Below are 20,949 nucleotides of genomic sequence, written 5' to 3' on the forward strand. Positions count from 1 at the left end.
TACACATTAACTTACAAAAACAATAACAATACAAATAATTTTAAAAGGTAGACTTGCAAATCAGGTTTTAAACCTATGAAATATTTTCTTTTGAGGTTTTTTTTTCTCCCCAAAAAAAAAGGATGGAGCGGGGGGAGGGGGGGGGGGAACAATGAAAACTACTATATATTTTTCCTTTAAATAAATTGAAATATATATTTATAATCACTTTTCCAAAAGAATTTTCCAAAACCGTCAAGATGAATTCAGAATTTCGTCGAAGTCTTTTTTGACAAAAAAAAAGATCGAATTTCAATTTTCTAATTTTCAAAAATTATTTGACATCAACTATGATTTTTTAAATCATTTTTCTTGAAATTCTCTAAGTTTTGACATTTTCTTTAAAAAATCCAAAATTACTGCAGCATTAGTCACAAAGATTATTTTTAAAGACTTGGAAATGACAAGTGATGTAAAAGCATAAAATTTAAAAAAGCTGAAAATCAAAATGAAAAAAATTGGATTTTGCTTAGAATCTAAATAATAATAATAATGTAGTCTTCCTGATATGCCTGCTAAAACGTTTTTTTTTTCCTTTTAGATATGTATAACTAAAAACTTATAATCACTGAAGATTCAGATCAAAACCTCTTAGAATTATAAAATTCTTAAACAGCATGCAATAAATACAAATAACAATCAATAACCAGCAACAAGCTCATTCAGGGACCGCACTTAGCGTTCGCCACTGCGCCAAATGGGATTGTAAATGCGGCGAAAAACATTCCAATAAGGTTTTTTCTTGGCAAACAGAAAATTTCCACACAATTTTTTTCTTTCTGATCTTTAAAAGATCGTCAAAAATTACAAAAAAATACCAGTAAATAAGTGTTTAATTTATTTTAAGTGAATGCTGCATCTTTAAAGTATAAGTAAGTGCTTGCAATTAAGATAAAATAAAATTATACTTTGTTCTATAATTAAATATTTCTACAGAAAAAAATACAGTAAAACCCCTCCTAACAGACACCCCTTAAGTGTGGACACCACTCTTATGCGGACAATTTTCAATTCCCCTATTCCAATGCAAATAACATTATTTAACCCCTTACCTGCGGACACCCCTCTACTGTGGACAAAAAAATTTGTCCCTTTAGTGTCCGCATTAGAGGGGTTTTGCTGTACATTAAAATCGATTGAAGTTGGTCTTTGGCTAAGACTTCTGAAATTTGTCTAATAGAGGGAGGTGGGGTACGTTGGACCGGTCTCAATTATTTTAATACTATTGATAGATTTTATTTTATTTTATAACTAAAAAATAGCACCTATGGTCCTACAAATTCTACAATGACATCACATGGTACAGTGATATTGAACAAATTTTATTCCAGAAAATGTTATTTCAGTAGTCCTGAGTAATTTTTGGAAAACTAACTTTTTTCTTTTTTTTAATGGTTTTCATCAAGATTGCGGGGAAAAAATGAACTTCTTTCTTAAAGTAAGTTCCTTTAGTTCATAATAAGTGGCAATGCTTTCATTTTTTGTTAAAAAGAAAAAAATTATGACAGAACTTTTTCAGACCTAGAAGGTGGGGTAGGTTGGTTCACTCTTTGTGGGGCAGGCTGGACCGGACCAACCTACTCCACGTAACTGTAAATAATAATAACTTAGAGAAAGAAAGCAAAGACATATTTTATAATTTTTTAATAAAAATTATACTAAATTAATTTCACGAAAAGATTTATTTCATTTCTCTGCACTTTTTTACAATTTATATTTTCGAATATACTTTAAAATTTTTGCAGACAATTGTTTCCTAAGAGTAAAATATGCAATATGCTATAATAAAGTTCCTGTATTAAAGTAATTTTTTTTTTTTTTTTGCTAAACAAGCATTCTCCGTAGAAACAAAATAAAAAAAAAAATTGATTAAAAGAATAAAAAAGTATAGTACTCTTACTTAAGATTATCTAACTTAATTTTTTATATTTGATTTTAAAATGCTAAGATATACTAACTTAAAGCTGTCAATTTTATAGTACTGTTTCTTTGAAATATATGATATTACTATAACAGGATTGTTTTCTCTTTGCAATTGTTTCATGCAGTGCAATGAAGAAAAAAAGAGCTTTTCCCCATTAGCAAATATTGATGTAATTTTGCACAAAAGTAACATATGACTTGTTCAATAATTTGCATTTGTATTTCTGTTCCATGTGAATGAAACACAGAATATCACTTACTTCTCGTTTATTGTAAGTTCACACGAATAATACGAGAGTTCAGTTCGCACAGGGACCTCTGATCAAAACGAAGCATCTCGTACGCGCACACACAATCAACTGAAAAAGTAATGAAAAATCTCAACGTCCCTGCATGAACTGAAGCGCCCTCTAGAGCAGTGGACTGTATTGAAAAATAATTCTAAACATACCACCCCCCTTGAAACTTCCGAGGGGGTTTCAATAACATAATTAAACATAATATTAGATTAATTAATCTAACAGAACAAATGCACTTAAAGAAATTGCAGAATATGTAAAATAAACACATTGAACAAATTAGTACAGCGAAAAGATGACTCTCTACAACGCTGGAAAAAAAGCTGAAAACATGAGTAAATACATAGAGCAAAAATGTCTTTTAGAATGTTCAACTATGTAACAGGTAATGGACACAGCTTGGAAATTGGTCTCACTAGTTCTCCGGTTTGCGTTTTTACCTCTGCAACGCGAACTTTGTTATCTTTCCCTGGAAATATTTTCTGAATTCTGCCCAACTTCCATTGCAGTGGTGGCAAGTTTTTGTTTTTTATCAGCACCAAGTCACCAATGTCAAGATTTGCTTTAGCCCTACACCACTTGGATCTCGACTGCAGCTTTGTTAAGTATTCTGCCGACCATCGATTCCAGAAATGTTGAATCGTAAACTGAAGCATACACCATCGATCGCAATGGCTGATCTTGTCACAAATCTGTGGTTGCGGCACTGCAGTTAAAGGTCTCCCGATCAAAAAATGTCCTGGTGTGATAGCACTAAGATCATTAGGATCGCTTGAAAGTCCACAAAGAGGTCTTGAATTGAGACATGCCTCTATCTGAGTTGCAATCGTTGTCAATTCCTCAAACGTGAGACTGGTGTTACCTATTACTCTTTTAAGGTGGAACTTAAAGGACTTCACCACGAACTCCCAAAGGCCTCCAAAGTGTGGAGCCGAGGGAGGATTGAAACGCCATCTGATGTTATCTGTAGCAAGGAAGTGATGGAGGTTGTCATCTCGTAATAATTGTTGAAATTCTGTCTTAAGTTCTCTGCTAGCGCTATAAAAATTGGTACCTCGGTCACAATAGAGTTCTGTAGGCCTACCTCTGCGGGCTACAAACCGTTTCAAACAGGCTATGAATGCCTTGCTAGTTAAGTCACTCACTGTTTCTAGGTGGACCGCCTTAGTTGCAAGGCAAACGAACACGCAAATATAGCATTTAGTATTGCGACTTCCTCTTGAGCTTCTAACCAAAAATGGTCCAGCAAAATCAATACCTGTATTTTGAAATACTGTAGAAAGACAAACTCTGGATTCCGGAAGATCTCCCATGAGCTGTTGAGTTATCTTTGGACGATTTCGGAAACACGGGACACATCTGTAAATAACCTTTCTCACAGCATTTCTAGTTGAAAGCGCCCAGAATTTTTCTCGCATTGCTGCTTGAAGGAGTTCCGGGCCTGCATGAAGTAAAGTTAAATGGTAGTGAGTAATAATCAAGTCTACTAAGTAGTCATTTTTGGGATGCTTTCATTCTTCTGGAAGATTCGAATTCTTTAATCTGCATCCTACACGTAGTATTCCGAATTCATCCAGAAATGGTGCCAACGGAACGATTGTGCTGCTGGAAGGAAGTTGTTTTCCAGCACCCAAACACGAAAGTTCTGCAGAGAAATGAACTTTTTGAATGTATTTCACAATTGTCTTCTCCGCGTTGTCTAACTCTTCAACTGTCAAAGAAGACTTCACTCTTTTTTCAGCCGGGTACCGAACAATTAGTGAAAAATCTTCGACACCATGCAATAACTCGTTTCATTTTATTCCATGAGGAATATTTCTGAATTACTTCAGTCATGAACGTATCGTTGATCGTTTGTGCAATGGCAATTTTGAAGGTTTTCTTCTCTTCCTTAAGAAATTCTTCAGGCAGTGGTTGATCTTCCTCATGCCTTGTATAGGGTATAGAAGGATCACTTAACCATTTCAGGCCATTTAACCACAAGTCACAGTTTACAAATTTGGACGGAAATGGGCCTCTTGTTCCGCAATCTGCTGGATTCTCGAATCCACTCAAGAAATTCCACTGAATATCTATCTGGAACCAATTCTTGTATTTGGGCTACTCTGTTAGCAATGAAAGGTTGCCATCTTCTAGGTTCTGAATAAATCCATGCTAGAGCAATTTTTGAATCGGACCAGGCACATTTCAATTTGATAGGAAAGTTCAGATGTGGAAGAGTAGAATGTAACAAATTAGTAAGCAGAAGAGCGACACAGAGCTCCAGTCTTGGAAGAGATTGCACCTTTAGAGGAGCCACTCGGGTTTTTGATGTCAAAAGGGTGACTCGAACCGAAGAATTAGAAACACAGCGCATGTAAATGACAGCACAGTAAGCCTTCTCAGAACTATCGCAGAATGCATGTAACTCAAATTCACTCTGAGACTGTAGCACATATCTCGGGAAGGTAACTTGCTCAAAAAGATATAGTTCCTCCAGAAACGATCTCCAATGTTTACAAAGTTCAACAGTAAGAGGTTGATCCCAAGAGAATTTCCCTTGCCAAAGCTCTTGCAACAGAATTTTCATGAATGTTACACATGGTGACAAGAGCCCCAACAGATCAAATACACGGGCTATTTGTGAGAGTATTTCTTGCTTGATGTAAGTGAATTTTATGTCTACTGGTGCTATTGAGAACTTAAACACATCTAACTTTGGCGACCACTCAATTCCAAGAACCTTGCATTCTTTGTCGTCTTCAAACTGAACTGCATTGTTTTCTTGAGCATCAACTGAAGTATCACGAAAAATAGAGGGATCGTTAGAATGCCACTCTCGAAGATTGAAGCCTCCTTTTCGCATCATCTCTTGTAATTCGATTACAAGTTGTACTGCTTCTTCTCTTGTAGAAGCTCTACTCAAAAGATCGTCGACGTAGAAATTCCGAATTGTTGCGCTAGAAGCTAATGGATAGGATTCTTGTTCATCTAGTGCGAGCTGGTGCAAAGTTCTTGTTGCAAGGAATGGTGTACAGGAAGTTCCATACGTAACAGTGACAAGACGATATTCTGCAATAGAATCATCGGGTGAATTTCTTCATAAGACTCTTTGCCAATCAGTGTCATCTGGATGAACTCTTATCGGACGAAACATTTTTTCGAGATCAGCACAAAGTGCAAATTGAAAGTTTCTAAACTGAATAAGTATTGCAAACAGTTCTGGTTGTACTCTAGGGTCAACCATGAGAAGGTTGTTTAGTGATACGCCTGATGACGTTTTGCTTGATGCATCAAAAACAACTCTAAGTTTAGTCGTAGTACTCTACTCTTTTAGTACAGCATGATGAGGCAAATAATAGGAACTCCCTTTGTTATATTCTGAAATTGGCACTGCTACCATATGATTTAAAGTCAAATATTCCTTCATAAATTGTCTATATTGATTGTATTTGTCTGGATCAGAAATGAGATGACATTCCATTGCAAGCAATCTACGAAGGGCTATTTGTTTCGATTCGCCTAATTGCGTAGGAGAGGAATGAAATGGTAACCTAACCGTATATCTGCCTTCATCGTTTTTAGAATGTGTCTCTTTAAAATGATCTTCACAAGACTGTTCTAAAGCTGTAAAACTTTTAGCACATGGAACTGAATCCAATTCCCAAAATTTATTCATTAGCTGATCTGACACTACTTGGATGGAATTTACATTTAGAAAATTCTGACCCCCTGAAGTAGCTTTACCGCCTATCACCCAACCAAGATCTGAACGCATTGCAAATGGTTTATCTTTACCCATTGATAATGTCTGACCCCGTAACAATGGTAGTGCGACATCAACTCCAAGAAGAATATCAACTGGACTACTAACATGAAATGCTGGATCAGCCAAAGTGAGATCTGTAAACATTTCTGAGTATGACGCAGCTAAACTACACTGGGGAAGCAAACCCACAATTTTATTTACTACATACACAGACGCCGTAAATGAAGAACGAGATGGAAAATGCGATGTGAATTGAATTTGAGACATTCCATTAGTTCGAATGTCTGACGCTCCTAAACATGAAATACGCACATTAGCTTTTTGTTTGCTTAAACCTAGTCTTTCAATACACTCGGTAGTAATCAGCGAAGCTTGACTACCACTGTCGAGCAAACATCGGCACGTCTGAAAATCGCCCCAAACGTCTCTTACACAAATCATAGCTGTACAGAGAAGAATTTGCACATCGGGGTCAACATTTGATAAACAAGATGTAACATCTACTACCTTTGGAACACTACACGCTTTATCGGAAACATTTTCACTTGAAGCAAATTCGGGCTTAAACACGGGAGCATTTATTGAAAGTCCACTTCCTACTGTTTGTTTTCCCTTACCATTCGAAAATTCATAGTGTAACAAAGTATGATGTGGTTTTTTAGACGTACGACATCTGTATTTACTTTTACATGTTTTGATTCCGTGAAATCGCGTTAAGCAATTGAAACAAACATTATTTGATTTTACGACTTCCATACGCTTCAGAATCGACAATTTTAAAAACGCCTCACATCTACGTAACTCATGATCTCCATTACAGAGCAAACACTGTGATTGCAGGTTTGACGCAACTAACGTCATCTTTTTCTGTACATTTCTTTTCTCACTTTGTTTTCCTGTCCTGATAGACCTCGCATGCGTTTTAAGAAATTGAAGTAAATCATCTAAGGAGGGAATCTTATCCCCCAAAAGGGTTCTCTCAAACCAAGTCCTGGTGTTCGGATCAAGTCCAAGCATAACTAAGAACATTAAAATAGTATCCGCCGTTTTATCAAACTTAAACTCTAACGATTCTATGGTCCGCACAAATTCTTTAGCAGAATCAATCAAATTCAACATTTGATTGTGTGACTCACCATTTAATTGTATCACGTTCATAAATTTCTTCATTAGCGATGACATTATTTCCCGCTCGTTAAAATATCTTTCAACTAAAAGGTCCCATGCAATTTTAAAATTACTATCAGTAATTGGTAATGAATGAACATTTTTTAAAGCATCTGCTCTTAAAACACCTTTTAAATATTGTAATTTCTGAGCTTCAGTTAAATTTGGATTATCTGATACCGCAGCACGAAACAAATCTGAAAATGTTAACCATTCTTCTGTTTCCCCCGAAAAGGTTGGAAGAGATAACGTAGGTAATTTAACATCTGCCGATTCAGTAGGTTTTGAATCAAAACTTTTCTGCTGCTTAGATTCAGAATGCTTAGCAATGTTCCTACCAATTAGAACCAGCATTTGTTCAAACCCGTCAAGTAAATACTCTTTTTCAATACAATAAGTATCAGTTTCTTTATCTTCACATACATTCATTATTGAATTGAAAATCCCTTCAACTTCATCCCTCAATCGAATAAATCGATTTCGCCTAACTTCCAATTCAGTAAGATCCAAATTTTCAACACCCCTTTCAGTTTTTGTTTTAAGACGAGTAATAGCTGCCTTTGCAATCTTCTTTTGGTTAAGTAATGCTTTTAGATCCATTTTAAAAGAAAAATAATGCACTCAATCACACACGCGAAAAAATACAATTTGACTAAAACAAATTACTTAGAAAAAACTGCTAACGTATTTGCGAAACAATCTCAACACACTAGTAAATTGACATTAAAATGGCAGATACACGGAAAGGAAATACTTCAATACGCAAAAGTTCAAATTTCAGCATTTGCACAAGTAAATTGAAACTAAACACTTCATAAACTTTCACTAATTTCAATTGCAATTTGAATTATAACTGAACTTACGAAAATGCCTTTCGCAACTGGAATTAATAGTTCTGAATGAAACACTTTGAATTCATTTGCAACAAGGAAGTCTATATGCAAATTTGACTATGAATGGAACAGAATGCGAACTAAGAAAGTATCAAGGTTTAAGAAGTCCGGGTCGGCAGGACCAGAAAATGTTCGTTAAATTGCATTTGTATTTCTGTTCCATGTGAATGAAAAGTCACAGAGTATCACTTACTTCTCGTTTATTGTAAGTTTCACACCAATAATACACGAGTTCAGTTCACACATGGACCTCTGATCAAACGAAGCATCTCGTACGCGCACAAACAATCAACTGAAAAAGTAATGAAAAATCTCAACGTCCCTGCATGAACTGAAGCGCCCTCTAGAGCAGTGGACTGTATTGGAAAATAATTCTAAACATGACTTATCCTTCCAAAACCCAGTCGAATGAAAGTACTACTTCCAAAGCTCAAGAAGTAGCACTTTTACATTCCCAAATATCATTTAGAGCATCTTTAGTTAACTTTAACCTGCATTAATTGTCTCAAGAACATTCAATAATGATTTTTCTCTCTTGAATTAAAAAAATAATTGGGTACTAATGGTGAATACATATTGCTGTTTTAAAATAAAGATATTTATCAATTAAAATCGGTTTAATATGGTATATTGATCTTTAAACTCCATATTTTTCACTCTACACGCAAAAGAGAATAAGGTAGTTACAAAGTTTGATAGTATTTATCACTAAAATTATAACAAATGTTGTTTGAGTTATGCGGTCCAACAACACCCCACTAGGAGGACCAACTTACCCCACCTGTGGGGCACATTGGTCCACTTTATGAGGTTCCGTTAAAAAATTAATATAAAAAAAGTTTATCAAGTCAACACTTCTAAACAAATCTGTGGTGTTGAGAAGTGTTTAGTGAAACTTAGTGTAGAAAATTGAACTGTTCATTAAATTTTTTGATGAGATAAAAAATGATAAGTAAAAAAACAGACCAATGTGCCCCACCTCTCCTTACTTTTCATATTTGGCTAAAAATTTGAAATCCTTAGCCCCTGCCATTGACTTCTTTCACTTTGATAAATTTAAACAATTGAATCATGTCCCAACTGACTTTTCTTTGCTCTAGACTATACATATAAGGCCTTTTAAGTCTGGTATCATAATCTAAAACTGAAAGCCCCTTTACTAGCACAGTAGCCCTTTTTTGAACCCTTTCCAATAAAGAAATCTTTCTTGAGAATAAGGATACCAAAACAGAACAGCATGCTCTAAATGTGGTCTTACCCTTATACAAAAGCAGAAGAACCTTCTTAGAAAATAACAAAAGGTAATCCGAAATATTCGTCGCAGACACTGATCAAATAGCATGAAAAAAGCATAAGGGGAGGTGGGGCATGTTGGTCCTCTTTTTTACTTATCATTTTTTACCTCATCAAAAAATTTAACGCGCAGTTCGATTTTCTACAATGTAAGTTTTTCTAAACATTTCTCAAGACCACAGATTTGTTTGGAAATTTGGAATTGATAAACTTTTTTTACATTAATTTTTTAACAGAACCTCGTAAAGTGGACCAACGTGCCCCACGGCACGTTGGTCCGTCTTGTGGGGCACTTTAGACCACATAACTCAAACAACATTTGTTATAATTTTTGCGATAAATTCTATCAAATTTTGTTGCTACCATATTCTGTATTGTCTGTAGAGTGAAAAATATAAAGTTTAAAGATCAAAATAGCATATTAATTTGATTTTAATTGATAAATCATCTTTATTTAAAAACAGAATAAGCATTCTCTATTAGTACACAATTATTTTTTTAAAATCAAAAGAAAAATTAATTATTGTAAATTCATGAGACAATTAATGCAGAATATATAAGTGAGGGAGGGAATATAAAAGTGCTGCTTCTTGAGTTTTAGAAGTAGCACTTTTATTAGACTGGGCTTGGGAAGGATAAGTCATGTTACTTATGCAAAATTATATCAATATTAGCTGGGGGGGGGAGCTCTTTTTTTCTTCATTGCATTGCATGAAACAACTCCAAAAAGAAAAGAATCCTGTTATAGTAATACCATATATTTCAAAGAAAAAGTGCTATAAAATTGACAGCTTTAAGTTAGTATATCTTAGCAAACATGAAAAATTAAATTAGATAATCTTAAGTAAAAGTATACTTTTTTATTCCTTTAATCAATTATTTGTTTATTTCTATGGAGAATGCTTGTTTAGCAAAAAAAAAAATTGTGTTTAATACAGGAATTTCATTAGAGCATGTATTGCATATTTTACTCTTAGGAAACAATTGTCTGCAAAAAGTTTATTTGAAAATATAAATTGCAAAAAAATGCAGATATGAAATGAATCTTTCTGTAAAATTAATTTAGTATAATTTTTGTTAAATAATTATCTTTGCTTCTTCTGCTCTTAGTTTTTATTATTATTATTTCGAAATACAAGTAACATGAAATGAAATGAATTATATAAACACTAGAATATTGTTATAATTTGTGAGCTTTAAGAGAAAAAAAAAGTTTAATTATGTGGGGAGGTTTCCCAACATGCAAAACCTTCTTGGTCCAAAAAAGTGATGTCATAATTTTTTTCTTTTTGACAAAAAACGAAAAAATTGTCTTTCTTTGTGAACTCCAAGAACTTGTTTTAAGAAAGGTGTTCAATCTTTTTTCCCCAATCTTGATGAAAATCATTAAAAGAAATAAAGTTACAGTTTTCCGAAAATTACACAGAACTACTGAAATAACATTTTCTGGAATAAAATTTATTCAATATAACTGTACCATGCGATTTCATTGTAGGATTTGTAGAACCAACCGTGCTATTTGCTGGTTATAAAATGAAATAAAAAATATTATTAGTATTAAAATAATTGAGATTTGTCCAACGTACCCCACCTCCCCCTAATATGAAAAAAGGCCAGAAATTCTCATAAAGATTTCCTATGGAATACCTGATTGCAACAAGAAAAGAAAGCACAAATCTAGATGATGTACTGAGACAACGTACGAAAGTTCAACCTTCACCACTGATTCTTTTAGAAGAATGTGGAACACATACTTACAGATAACATGGTACAACTCACGAAAATATACTCTTGGAGATGGGCAAAAAGTATATTTTGGTCATCTACATTTGTGTCAGGACATAAATACATAAAGACCCCCCCCCCCCCCCCCGCCTCAAAAAAAAGGCAAAATTGATTCACATGGAACATCAAAATAGAAATAAGGTTGGAATTTTCAATAGATTTTTTTTTTTTTTTTTTTTTGGTTGATTACAGTATTTCCTTCACTTTGTATTAAGAAAGTAAAAAGTACACCATATTTCAATAAAAATTGATGATGGTGGACATTAAAACCCTCTAAATCTGGGTGATCTGAGAATGCTCTATAACAAACATTCAGCTTTTAAATAAAATTATGATGAAAAAATTAAAATAAGAAAATTATTGCAAATAATTAAGACAATGTTCAAGGAATCAATAAAATACTAAATTGGTACTTAAAGACTCATCATTTTAAATTTCTAAAAAGGTGGTAGGATGAAGGGTAAATAAGACTATACATGGGCAGTTCTCAAAAGGTGGGAGCAAACACAGACCTCAATTTTGAAGCTTCAATACCAAATAACTTTCATTTTAATCGACTCAAAAATTTTTGAGTTAAAATATAATACTGTATAGAGCCAAGAATTGACATAAATTATGGAAAAAAATGATCTTCAAATACCCTTTTAAAATATTTTCTTTGCTAAAAGGCACAACTTTGGACTTTCAAAACGTAACTGAGCAAATGTACCATCAAAAAATTTTTTTTTAATTATTTCCAAACGTTTCAAAACAAAATTAAGGGTATGAATCTCAGACTGAATATTTTTTTGATAATATTTTCTACAAATTAAACAATTAAAGACAGATTATTGTGTAAAAAATTTTAGAAAAAAAGGAAGTTGGAAGTTTTATGTACATCCAAAAGTTACGATCTTGACAATGCTATTATTTGAGTACTAAATATGTGATTCATATGTGTTAAAGGTATTTTTCGATAATCAAAATCAATTGTTAATCATTTTAAAATGTTTTCATATGCTTTAATGAAGTATCTTTGAAGCAAAATCAGTTTTCTTAATCGTATATGTGAGATGTCCAAATTGAGTTATGATCTAGACGCCAATAATTCTGTCTATTTATTCAATATTATAATATGATCTACTGTCTTGCAACCTTAATAAAAAAGGCTATTATGATGTTAATTTCTTTAATCCATTAGTATTTTGCACAATTAATACGTTATGCATTAAATATTACATAAATAACAGTAGAAACTCAAGTTATGATCGTAACGAATAGTAAACAAAGGGGGCAAAAATTGCCAAGCAAACCCCGATTGGCGACAACTCACAGCGTACGATAAGCAAAGGGTTACCAGAGAGGAATTCAGGTTTTCGCCAACAGCCTCAGTTTTGGTGATTTTATCACCTGCGCTGGCAAAATGGGTTTTTTTTTCGGATTCTACGAAACCATAGCAAAATTTTATTATATTAAGACCAGTATAAGGTCTTAATATATGTTCTTCATAAATCCTCTATTTTTCATTGTAGAATTTTAAAATAGATAAAATTTTCATTGGAAAAGTTCAAAAACTTTTATTATGATGACTGGACAACTGTATGTCCAAAATCTGTTACCTACAGACCGATCATTAAATTTGCTATTTATTAATTTCTATAAATACTAGGACTCGACCGATGCATCGGCCTGGATGATGCATCGGTGCCGATGGTTCAACAATTTAGCCATCGGCATCGGCGGCCGATGCTAACTTGCAGGAAACATCGGCCCATCGGCCCTAAAAATATCGAAAAGCCGATGGAATTGGCCGATGTTTTCGAAAAAAAGGACCTTTGCTGTTTTACTTTTAGTACAAAGTAAAGGGAGTTATTCTTTTTATATAAAATTGCCTACTTAAATTTCAGTACGAATTTCTATTTTAGTTACCCCTGAAAGACTTTTTAATACTGCATTCAGGTACCTAACAAATTAATTATTGCGTTTTTTTTTTCCGACAGGATGTACGTATGTATCTGTCATAAGTCATAACAAAAATGGTAAGATGTAGAAGGTTAAATTTCGTATGGATGGTGGGGGTGCGTACGTTCCAGTTGTGCACTCCCCTTTTTGTTTTCAATCCGGTGTTCTAAAAAGCCTATTTACTTATTTTTTTGTGACTATTAATTACTTATTTCAATGCAAAACTAATATAGCGTCTCAGACTAGGCGATCATTCGGTGATACATTTTTGCTGGATTGGAGACCAACTTGGAAACAAATGTGAGATGGCGAAACCGTTTTTGTGTCATTTTGTTAGATTCCCGTTCAACCGACGGTAATTTTTAATTTTTCGATATTTGTAATATGAATCACAGTAATGCAGTCTTTTCTGTATCGCTTCGGCGGAGTTACAAGTTTGGGGCCAGTCGAAATACGTTTCGGGGCCCTATTTCTCTATCACAGAAGTTGTAAAACATTTATCATAAGCATTTTTGTAACTCCTACGGTGCCCCTATGGTTATGGGTCCTCTCGCGCCATTTGCTATATTTTAAATCCGCCACTGCACGTCAAAACAAACTCGGGTGCAAGTTTTAAAAGGGTTTTTCCGCTCAATACTTAAGATTACTTTGAACTCAATTTTTTCCGAGTATTTTTTGTATTTCCGAGAACACTTGCGTGCCTCCTTCCCGTTCCTTCTCTTTCTGAAATTGGACTCTATTTGTACTTCTGAGTTGTTTTAAAACTAACACCATTCATAAAATTAGAAAAAAAAAATTTCAAACTTTATCTATTGTTTCGGAAAAATTTTTAACATTAATGTAAAAAATTGATTAAAGACGTTTTGAATAGTGACATAATTTGGAAATCAAAGAATCTTCGGAATTTTTTCTTCGGAAGTGTTGTAGTAGGTTCAGAAAACCTTCTGACGCGTTGGTGGTAGCGGTTCTGTACTAAAAAAATGTGGCCGAAGTTGTGTGTGGGGGGTCGACGTTTAATGTTGCCATAGTTTCTCCAAAATCAGAGGGTGATTCCCCCCCCCTCCCTGCTCGTTTCGAGAATTTCTTAAATATTTAGCGATTATTTATTTTGCTCAAGAAATGTCATTTTGCGTTGTATTTCTCATACTTGTTTCATATATATCTCGTAATGCGCTACCCTTTTTGCATCATTTATAGCGATCGAGTTTTTTCTATTGTAAGTTACTATTTTCATGTATTTTTATAAAATCAACAAATAAATAATTTTTATTTTCATCATATTTTTAATAATATGTTATCGAAAAGTTTCAAGGATTTTCTATTATGCATTTTTTTAAACTTCAGAAAATTATTGTTAAATTGAAAAAATTAATTAGAACCTTTTTATAGAGCTTCCCAAAAGATTAAACAATCAAATTGTTCAATATTATGTGTGCAAACATCAGATCAAGTAGTACATGTATTCGGTTATTATTAACTTGGTATAAATATTGAGTTTGTTTATTGTAGCCTGCGTATTAAGAACCTCGTTTTTTCCATGGCTATTTCTTTTTTCAGCAAAAAAATTATGTCACTGTTATAGCTTTTATGAAAAATAAACTTTTCTATTCATAAATTTTAAATAAGTATAAAAATATTCCTATTATGATTTAATATTGTAATTTATCTGTTACCCTTTTTGTTTAATTTGATGACTAAAAATGTCTATGTGCAATCTTTCCACTTTAATTGCGTAATTTGTTGACGATTTCATATTTTTATTTATTTATGTATTTATTTTTTGAATGATTAAACAACCTAATTTATTTTTTTAACTATGTATAGTGTACCTAAATCTATACATTATTACTGAAATCGTAGTTATGTGTTCAATTTAAAAAAATTAATCAATTGGTTATCTTTCTTTCTTTTTCTTTGGCTGTTGCTTTCTTTCTCTTTTATCATACAGCAGTCAAAAAAGGAGAAGCAAAACTACACCTTATACAGATTGTACGTAGTACGATCCAAAAGTTCGGGGACAAGATGTTTAAAACCTTACCCAGGATTAGTTCACATTACCGAAACATCCACCTTCAAAGGGTCACCTTGAGGGACTATGTACTTCTTTAAATGTTCATATAACATTTGGAAACACTCCTGGAAGCCATTTTAATGTTTTTTTTTTTTTTTTGCTGGGAACAGGTAAAAGTCACACGGAGCTAAGTCCAACGAAACGTTATGTTATTTGTTTGTCATATCAGAGTATTGACCAATCAAATCGTGCATCCTTAACATGAAAGTCGCCTTCATCAGCAGGCAGCGCAAGAGGCCTTACAGGAGGTTGCGAAAAATGGCTGCCAGGAGTGCTTCTAAAAGCTGTACGAAAATTGGCAGAAGTGCATAGTCATTCAAGGTGATTATTTTGTAGATAAATGTGCTTCGGTAAAGTGAACTATTCAGAGGAAGGTTTTATACAGCTTGTCCTTGAACTTTTAGATCATACTACATGCGTATGAGTTTTCAACTTACTATTTCATAACATTTTGAGAGACCCAAGTTTATGCGCATGAAGATATCACAAGAGGATATTTCGGTCGTCTATATGTTCTTAGGTACATATACATGTACAGATGTGCCGAAAAAACTTGTGAAGTTTAAATTGGGTGATCGTAAAATAGAAATTGGGGTCGAAATCTGATTTTTTTGTGATTGCAATCCCCTATTCGTAGAAAGGAAGTAAAGTGAAATGAATAAATGATCCTTTAAATCCCTGACAATCTTAGCAATTTATTTCTGTTAGATATTTTTTTTTTTTTGCCATCGGCATCGGCCATTTGGAGAAAAACAATCGGCATCGGCCCATCGGCCAAAAAATGCCATCGGTCGAGCCCTAATAAATACCTGCTGTCTTTTTATGTTTGTGTATGATGTTCTGGGTTTACATACTATGCAATAAAAGCAAAATTGATTTCAAATTCCAAAATTTTAAAAATGGCTCAAAAGCAACGTTTTTGTTCCCACCTTTTGAGAACTACCCACATATAATGCTAATACCAGTAGTGCCCACCCTATAGCTAACAGGCGGCATATGGTCACGAAGCTGATCCCTGTGGCCCGTTGCTTTATTTAATGCTGCAAATCAAAATACATGATTAATAAAAATGTTAAACTTGGAGTCAAGTAGACAGAAATTGGCTGATAAAAAACAGATTCATAAATTTAATAAAAGGGGCATAACAATGAATTTTTTGGTCTTTCCTTTACCATATTTTCTCATATTATTTTAAAAAAAATTATAAATATTTTTAAATTTTATGTCTGTTCTGGCCTTGGGGTAGTAAAACGTTGAGCACCTACTGGCTTACACAAACAAATACTTTCTATGCTTCTCAAAGTCAATAATGAAATTTATTAGACTGACACTGCATTATCGTAAAATTAAACATGAAACTTAAGTTACTCAATGTACAATTATACTAAAATTTATCTGAAATATCAATTACCAAAGCTTGTTGTCTGTACTTTTCCAGTTTTGTCTCTAAACTAACACATACTTTTTTATTTGCAGGCTCCATAACGCTTATCATTGATTCACGCTCCTTTAATTTAGCTTTTGTAGTATGTAGTTCTGCTTCAGTTAAAATCAGCTTCCTTTTTAAGTTATCTAAAAAGATATTAATATTTTTTAAAGAATATTAGAAACCATAAATCAAACAGTGTGCTTTAAGGTTATGTAAAAAAAAAAGTATAACATGACACAACCAGTGGCGTAGCTACGTTTTCTGCCGTCCGGGGCGGTTCCTCAATTTGCCGCCCTTTTGAAGGGAAATAGTTAATACATTAAAGAGTCAAAAGTGTTTTATTAAGATTTTAATGAAGATGAAAGTAAAAATTTTTTTTTCCTCCTTATTTTTCTTTTAGAAAGAAAAAAAAGGAATTCAGAGCTCCACTGGAAAGTTCCAAAAGTCGAAATTCGGAATTTCAGGCAATTTTTAGTAATGCTTATAAAAAAGAGGCTTTGAGCTATCTCTAGATTTTTTTTTTTCAAAATTAAAATCAGTTTTATGCTTTCTTTGGTGACGTTAGGGGTAGGGACTTCTTAAGGAAATTTGCCGAAATTGAAGTCTTAAAAAAGCAATTTTAGGCTATCTTTGGACACGTGAAGATATTGCGGAAGGTTCAGTGACGCTGTCCGGAAAGCTTTTCAACTAAACTGAAAAGCACGTAAATGTAGGCTGTATCTAGTGATGTAAGGGCCTCCCCTAACTCTAATAAGACTGAGAAAAGAAGGCTTTGCGATCTTTCCTTAGAAATTTCTAAAAACGAAATTTGGAGAAAAATGTGATGACGTTAGGTGATTTCGTGTACATTTGGGGGTCCCTACTTTAGAGTTTTTCTGAAATTTAAGTTTCAAAAACCCAAAGTTAGTTTTGGAGACATTGGATGCGATAGGGATTTTAAAGTTCGAAGTTGATGGAACTTAACACATATATTAAACTATCTTTAATCATGTTACAAGAAGGGTCAGGGGTTGACGGTCTTTAGGAATTTTTTGGTATTGAAATTTTTAAAAAAAATCCATATTGGGGTAAAAGATGAGATGTGAAGGGATAGGGTGGGCGATATCCCTTGGAAATGTTTCGATGCTCAAGGCCTAAAACTGCACTTTTGGGCTGTTTAGTGACGTTAAGGGATAGGAAGGTTCGGTTGCTCTTCCCAAAAAATGTGACGCCGCCCTCAGTCTGTAACTCCAGACGAAGGAAGAGAGAAAAAAAATATAATGTTGAGATGTCCACAAGAACAACACATGTTTTGTACTTACTTGTTGGGAAAACATGTTAAATTTTTTCGCATCTAAAGTGTGAAATTGCCGCCCCATGAAAATTGCCGCCCAGGGTGGGCCGCCCCTCCCTAGCTACGCCACTGGACACAACAGCAAAGCAATGTGCGAAGACTTAATCCAAACCTTGAAAGACTTCACCAGTTTCTTTCCTTTTTAACAATTTGCAATTCTGTATTTATATAATTTCTTTTAAATCATTGTTCATTACAACAAATCCTGATCCTAATTCATAACAACAGAAAGTCATTTTTTTAGTAAATGTTTTTCTTTTAGTCACAAATAGTTTCCCAAACAAATTGCATTGTTTCAGGTTTAAACCAGTTTTTCTTACTTTTTTGATTTTTTACTTCTAAGCATTTATTTCTAAATTAAATGGAACAGCAACAATAATAATAAACATATAACTTCATAATTGATTAATTAATGTTTGTTAATCTTTAAATCCTGTTGAATTTCACTAGCAACTTTCAATTTTTACTTTAAATCATTTATGTTCATTCAATATTAGTATGAAACTCAAGCTGTCAAAGACAATAATTATTCTGATCAATTGTTTTTCTGTGCTCTTATAAAAGCTGTTTCTGTACAAGTTTTAAAGATAAACACTTATACATGAAATACACCGCCAGCTCAGTTGATTGAGCTGGCGGTGTATTTCATGTATTTCTGCCTTAGCCCTTGCTATAGGGCAGTAACTTACTGAACATAAACAGTTATTCAGGTCACTCGTCTGGTCATTGCTAATTCTATGTTAGCTACCAGTTTGTTTGGCACTCTTGGCTTCCTTAAGAGGTTTTCCGCCTCCAGCTCGGTTAGTCCTATGCCGGGCTGATGAGTGCTAATAAGCACGAAACTGCAGTCCTCGGCTGGAATTGACTGAGCTGGCGGTGTATTTATAAACACTTATTTTAGTGTTTTCCCCAGAGCAGTGCTCAAAATTAGTGGTTGTTTGTCGCAGTTTGCAACTATAAATTTTGTATTGACGACCCCAATTTAAAACCCAATTGTCATTTTTACCCCCAACCTTTCATTTCTCCCCTTAATGTCCGCCTTCCAATTTCAGAAAATTTGTTTTTAAGCATCTACTTCGCGATCACAGAAAAAATCCTTTCTTCCTGAAATTATCATTATAATATTATAACCTGAATAAAGATTTTTTGGGAGGTTGCAGTGATCTCCCATTGGGACACCCTTTATCAAGATTCTTGCCGCATTTTATTCCTATTCAGTAACACACCCACAAATTAACTTCTGGATGCAGTTGTTGGTTTCATTAATTCAGACCCCCTATTAGTCCGGATTAATGAGGTTCCACTGTAGCAAGCATATATTTAACGAAAGGAGATAAATGTAAGCAAACGAAAACACTAATTCAAAAATTTTACCTGGTGTTTCATGGGTTTTAAACAAGGACTTTTCAGAAACTTCCGAGTCATCCATTGAACTAAAATTTAACCGAGTGGCTACATTTGGCTGCAACAATCTGCTACTTGAAGCAGATATTTTGGGTAAAGATGGCAAAAACTTCTTAAAATCACTGTCAACGTCTTTCAGAGGAGTAATTGTTTTCCATAAAGAATTCTTAGCATCTCTCAACATACGGATAACTTCAGTGTTATCCTTAGGTGTTTCAGCCATTTAACAATGAAGAAAAATATTTAAAAGAAGGAAAAATTTACAAGAAACCCAAATAATCGATTGACAAACAATTCGTTATGTAAATCAAGCCAGCAATATACTTTTGTAAACAAGTTGTCATTCATACAACGGCGCCATTAAATGCGAAACTGCGGATCCAGTCAACAATTTGGAAGAGGAAAAAGTTGGCAGAAAAATAGATTTTTCCCATGTTTACATAAATACATTTTTTCTATCAAGAATAAGAAAAACTTTTTCATTTATAGAGTGACATGTTTGCTATTTGATTGTAAATTACGCAATGTTTACGAAATTAGCTAATTGTGATGTAGCTGGCAACATAACTGTGAGGACGAAGTACACTGTAGTCCCATTTCTCCTCTCCTAATAAATTATTTAATTTATTTAAAACATATCTTTGTCCATTAAAATCTCTCTTTCCATTTAATATCTGAGTAATTCCTTTCACTATGCTGCTCTCTACAAAATTGGGACTCAACCTATTGAATAATTCTTCAAAAACATGTGAGTTTACTATTAATTTCCTTGTTTACATTATCAGGAAGTTTAATGTGTAAAATGAAATAAGATTTTCTGTGACGGTTTTAGCTTATTAAATCTTACTTTCATAAAAATCTATGCAGCTTCTCTGTATAGGGATCAAAATTCAGTTTAAAACTGTACTAATTATTATTGATTAAATTTGCATAAATGAACTTCCATGTAAATGCAAAAAGTTTGAATGGGGAGCATGGTTCAAGCATCAGGTATTGAGAGAATGATAAATTTTTGGGAATTACTAGAAATGAAAATAAAGTGTCGAACAAGAGTAGTAATTTTAACAATCGTGATTTAGGAAATTTCAGGGTGTTAAAAGCTTTTTGGGCATGCTTAAAGTTTTCTCGGAACAAATCTGATATACCCCCCTCTTGGCGACTTTTTCCTGTTGGCGCCAAAAAAGCGTCGCCAAGAAAACTATGTATGACGTCATATGTCATACATCGTTCTTAGCGATGCTTTTTTAGCGCCAACAGGAAAAATTCAAATTATGTCATTAATTATTTAATGAAATTAATGCATTAATTTTTTTCCGTTGTTTCTCCGGGATACGAGTCCTCGGTCTCATAGTACTTTCGTAATGAGACCTCGACTCGCCGGCCCTGCCTCGGTCTCATTACGAAAGTACTATGAGACCTCGGGCTCGCCAGGACCTCGCTGCCGCTCGGTCCGTTATCCCTCCGACTTTTAATATACATCACAGTCGGATATAAGTCACAGATCTCCTCCGTTCAGTATACAATAAAGTCGCAGATTTTATGTGAAATTAACACCATTTTTGTGCTACAAAAATGCCAACCAGACCAAAATACAAACTACCAGAAACACACTAAAAACACAATA

The 20,949-nt window shown here is 33.7% G+C and overlaps 1 protein-coding gene across 1 annotated transcript in view; it reads right to left on the reverse strand.

Moving 5' to 3' along the window:
- Positions 1–19,659, reverse strand: part of LOC129234013 (mitotic spindle assembly checkpoint protein MAD1-like) — a 71,475-nt gene extending 51,816 nt beyond the window's left edge. Inside the window, exons 1-2 of the mRNA XM_054867917.1 lie at positions 19,296–19,659; positions 16,571–16,731 (exon numbers count right to left, since the gene is read on the reverse strand). Of these exons, the coding sequence (XP_054723892.1) occupies positions 16,571–16,731; positions 19,296–19,548 (414 nt within the window). The 5' untranslated portion in view covers positions 19,549–19,659. The remainder of the gene's footprint in view (positions 1–16,570; positions 16,732–19,295) is intronic.
- Between the last annotated feature and the right edge of the window lie 1,290 nt (positions 19,660–20,949).

This window comes from Uloborus diversus, unplaced genomic scaffold (assembly GCF_026930045.1).
Source record: "Uloborus diversus isolate 005 unplaced genomic scaffold, Udiv.v.3.1 scaffold_907, whole genome shotgun sequence".
NCBI lineage: Eukaryota > Metazoa > Arthropoda > Arachnida > Araneae > Uloboridae > Uloborus > Uloborus diversus.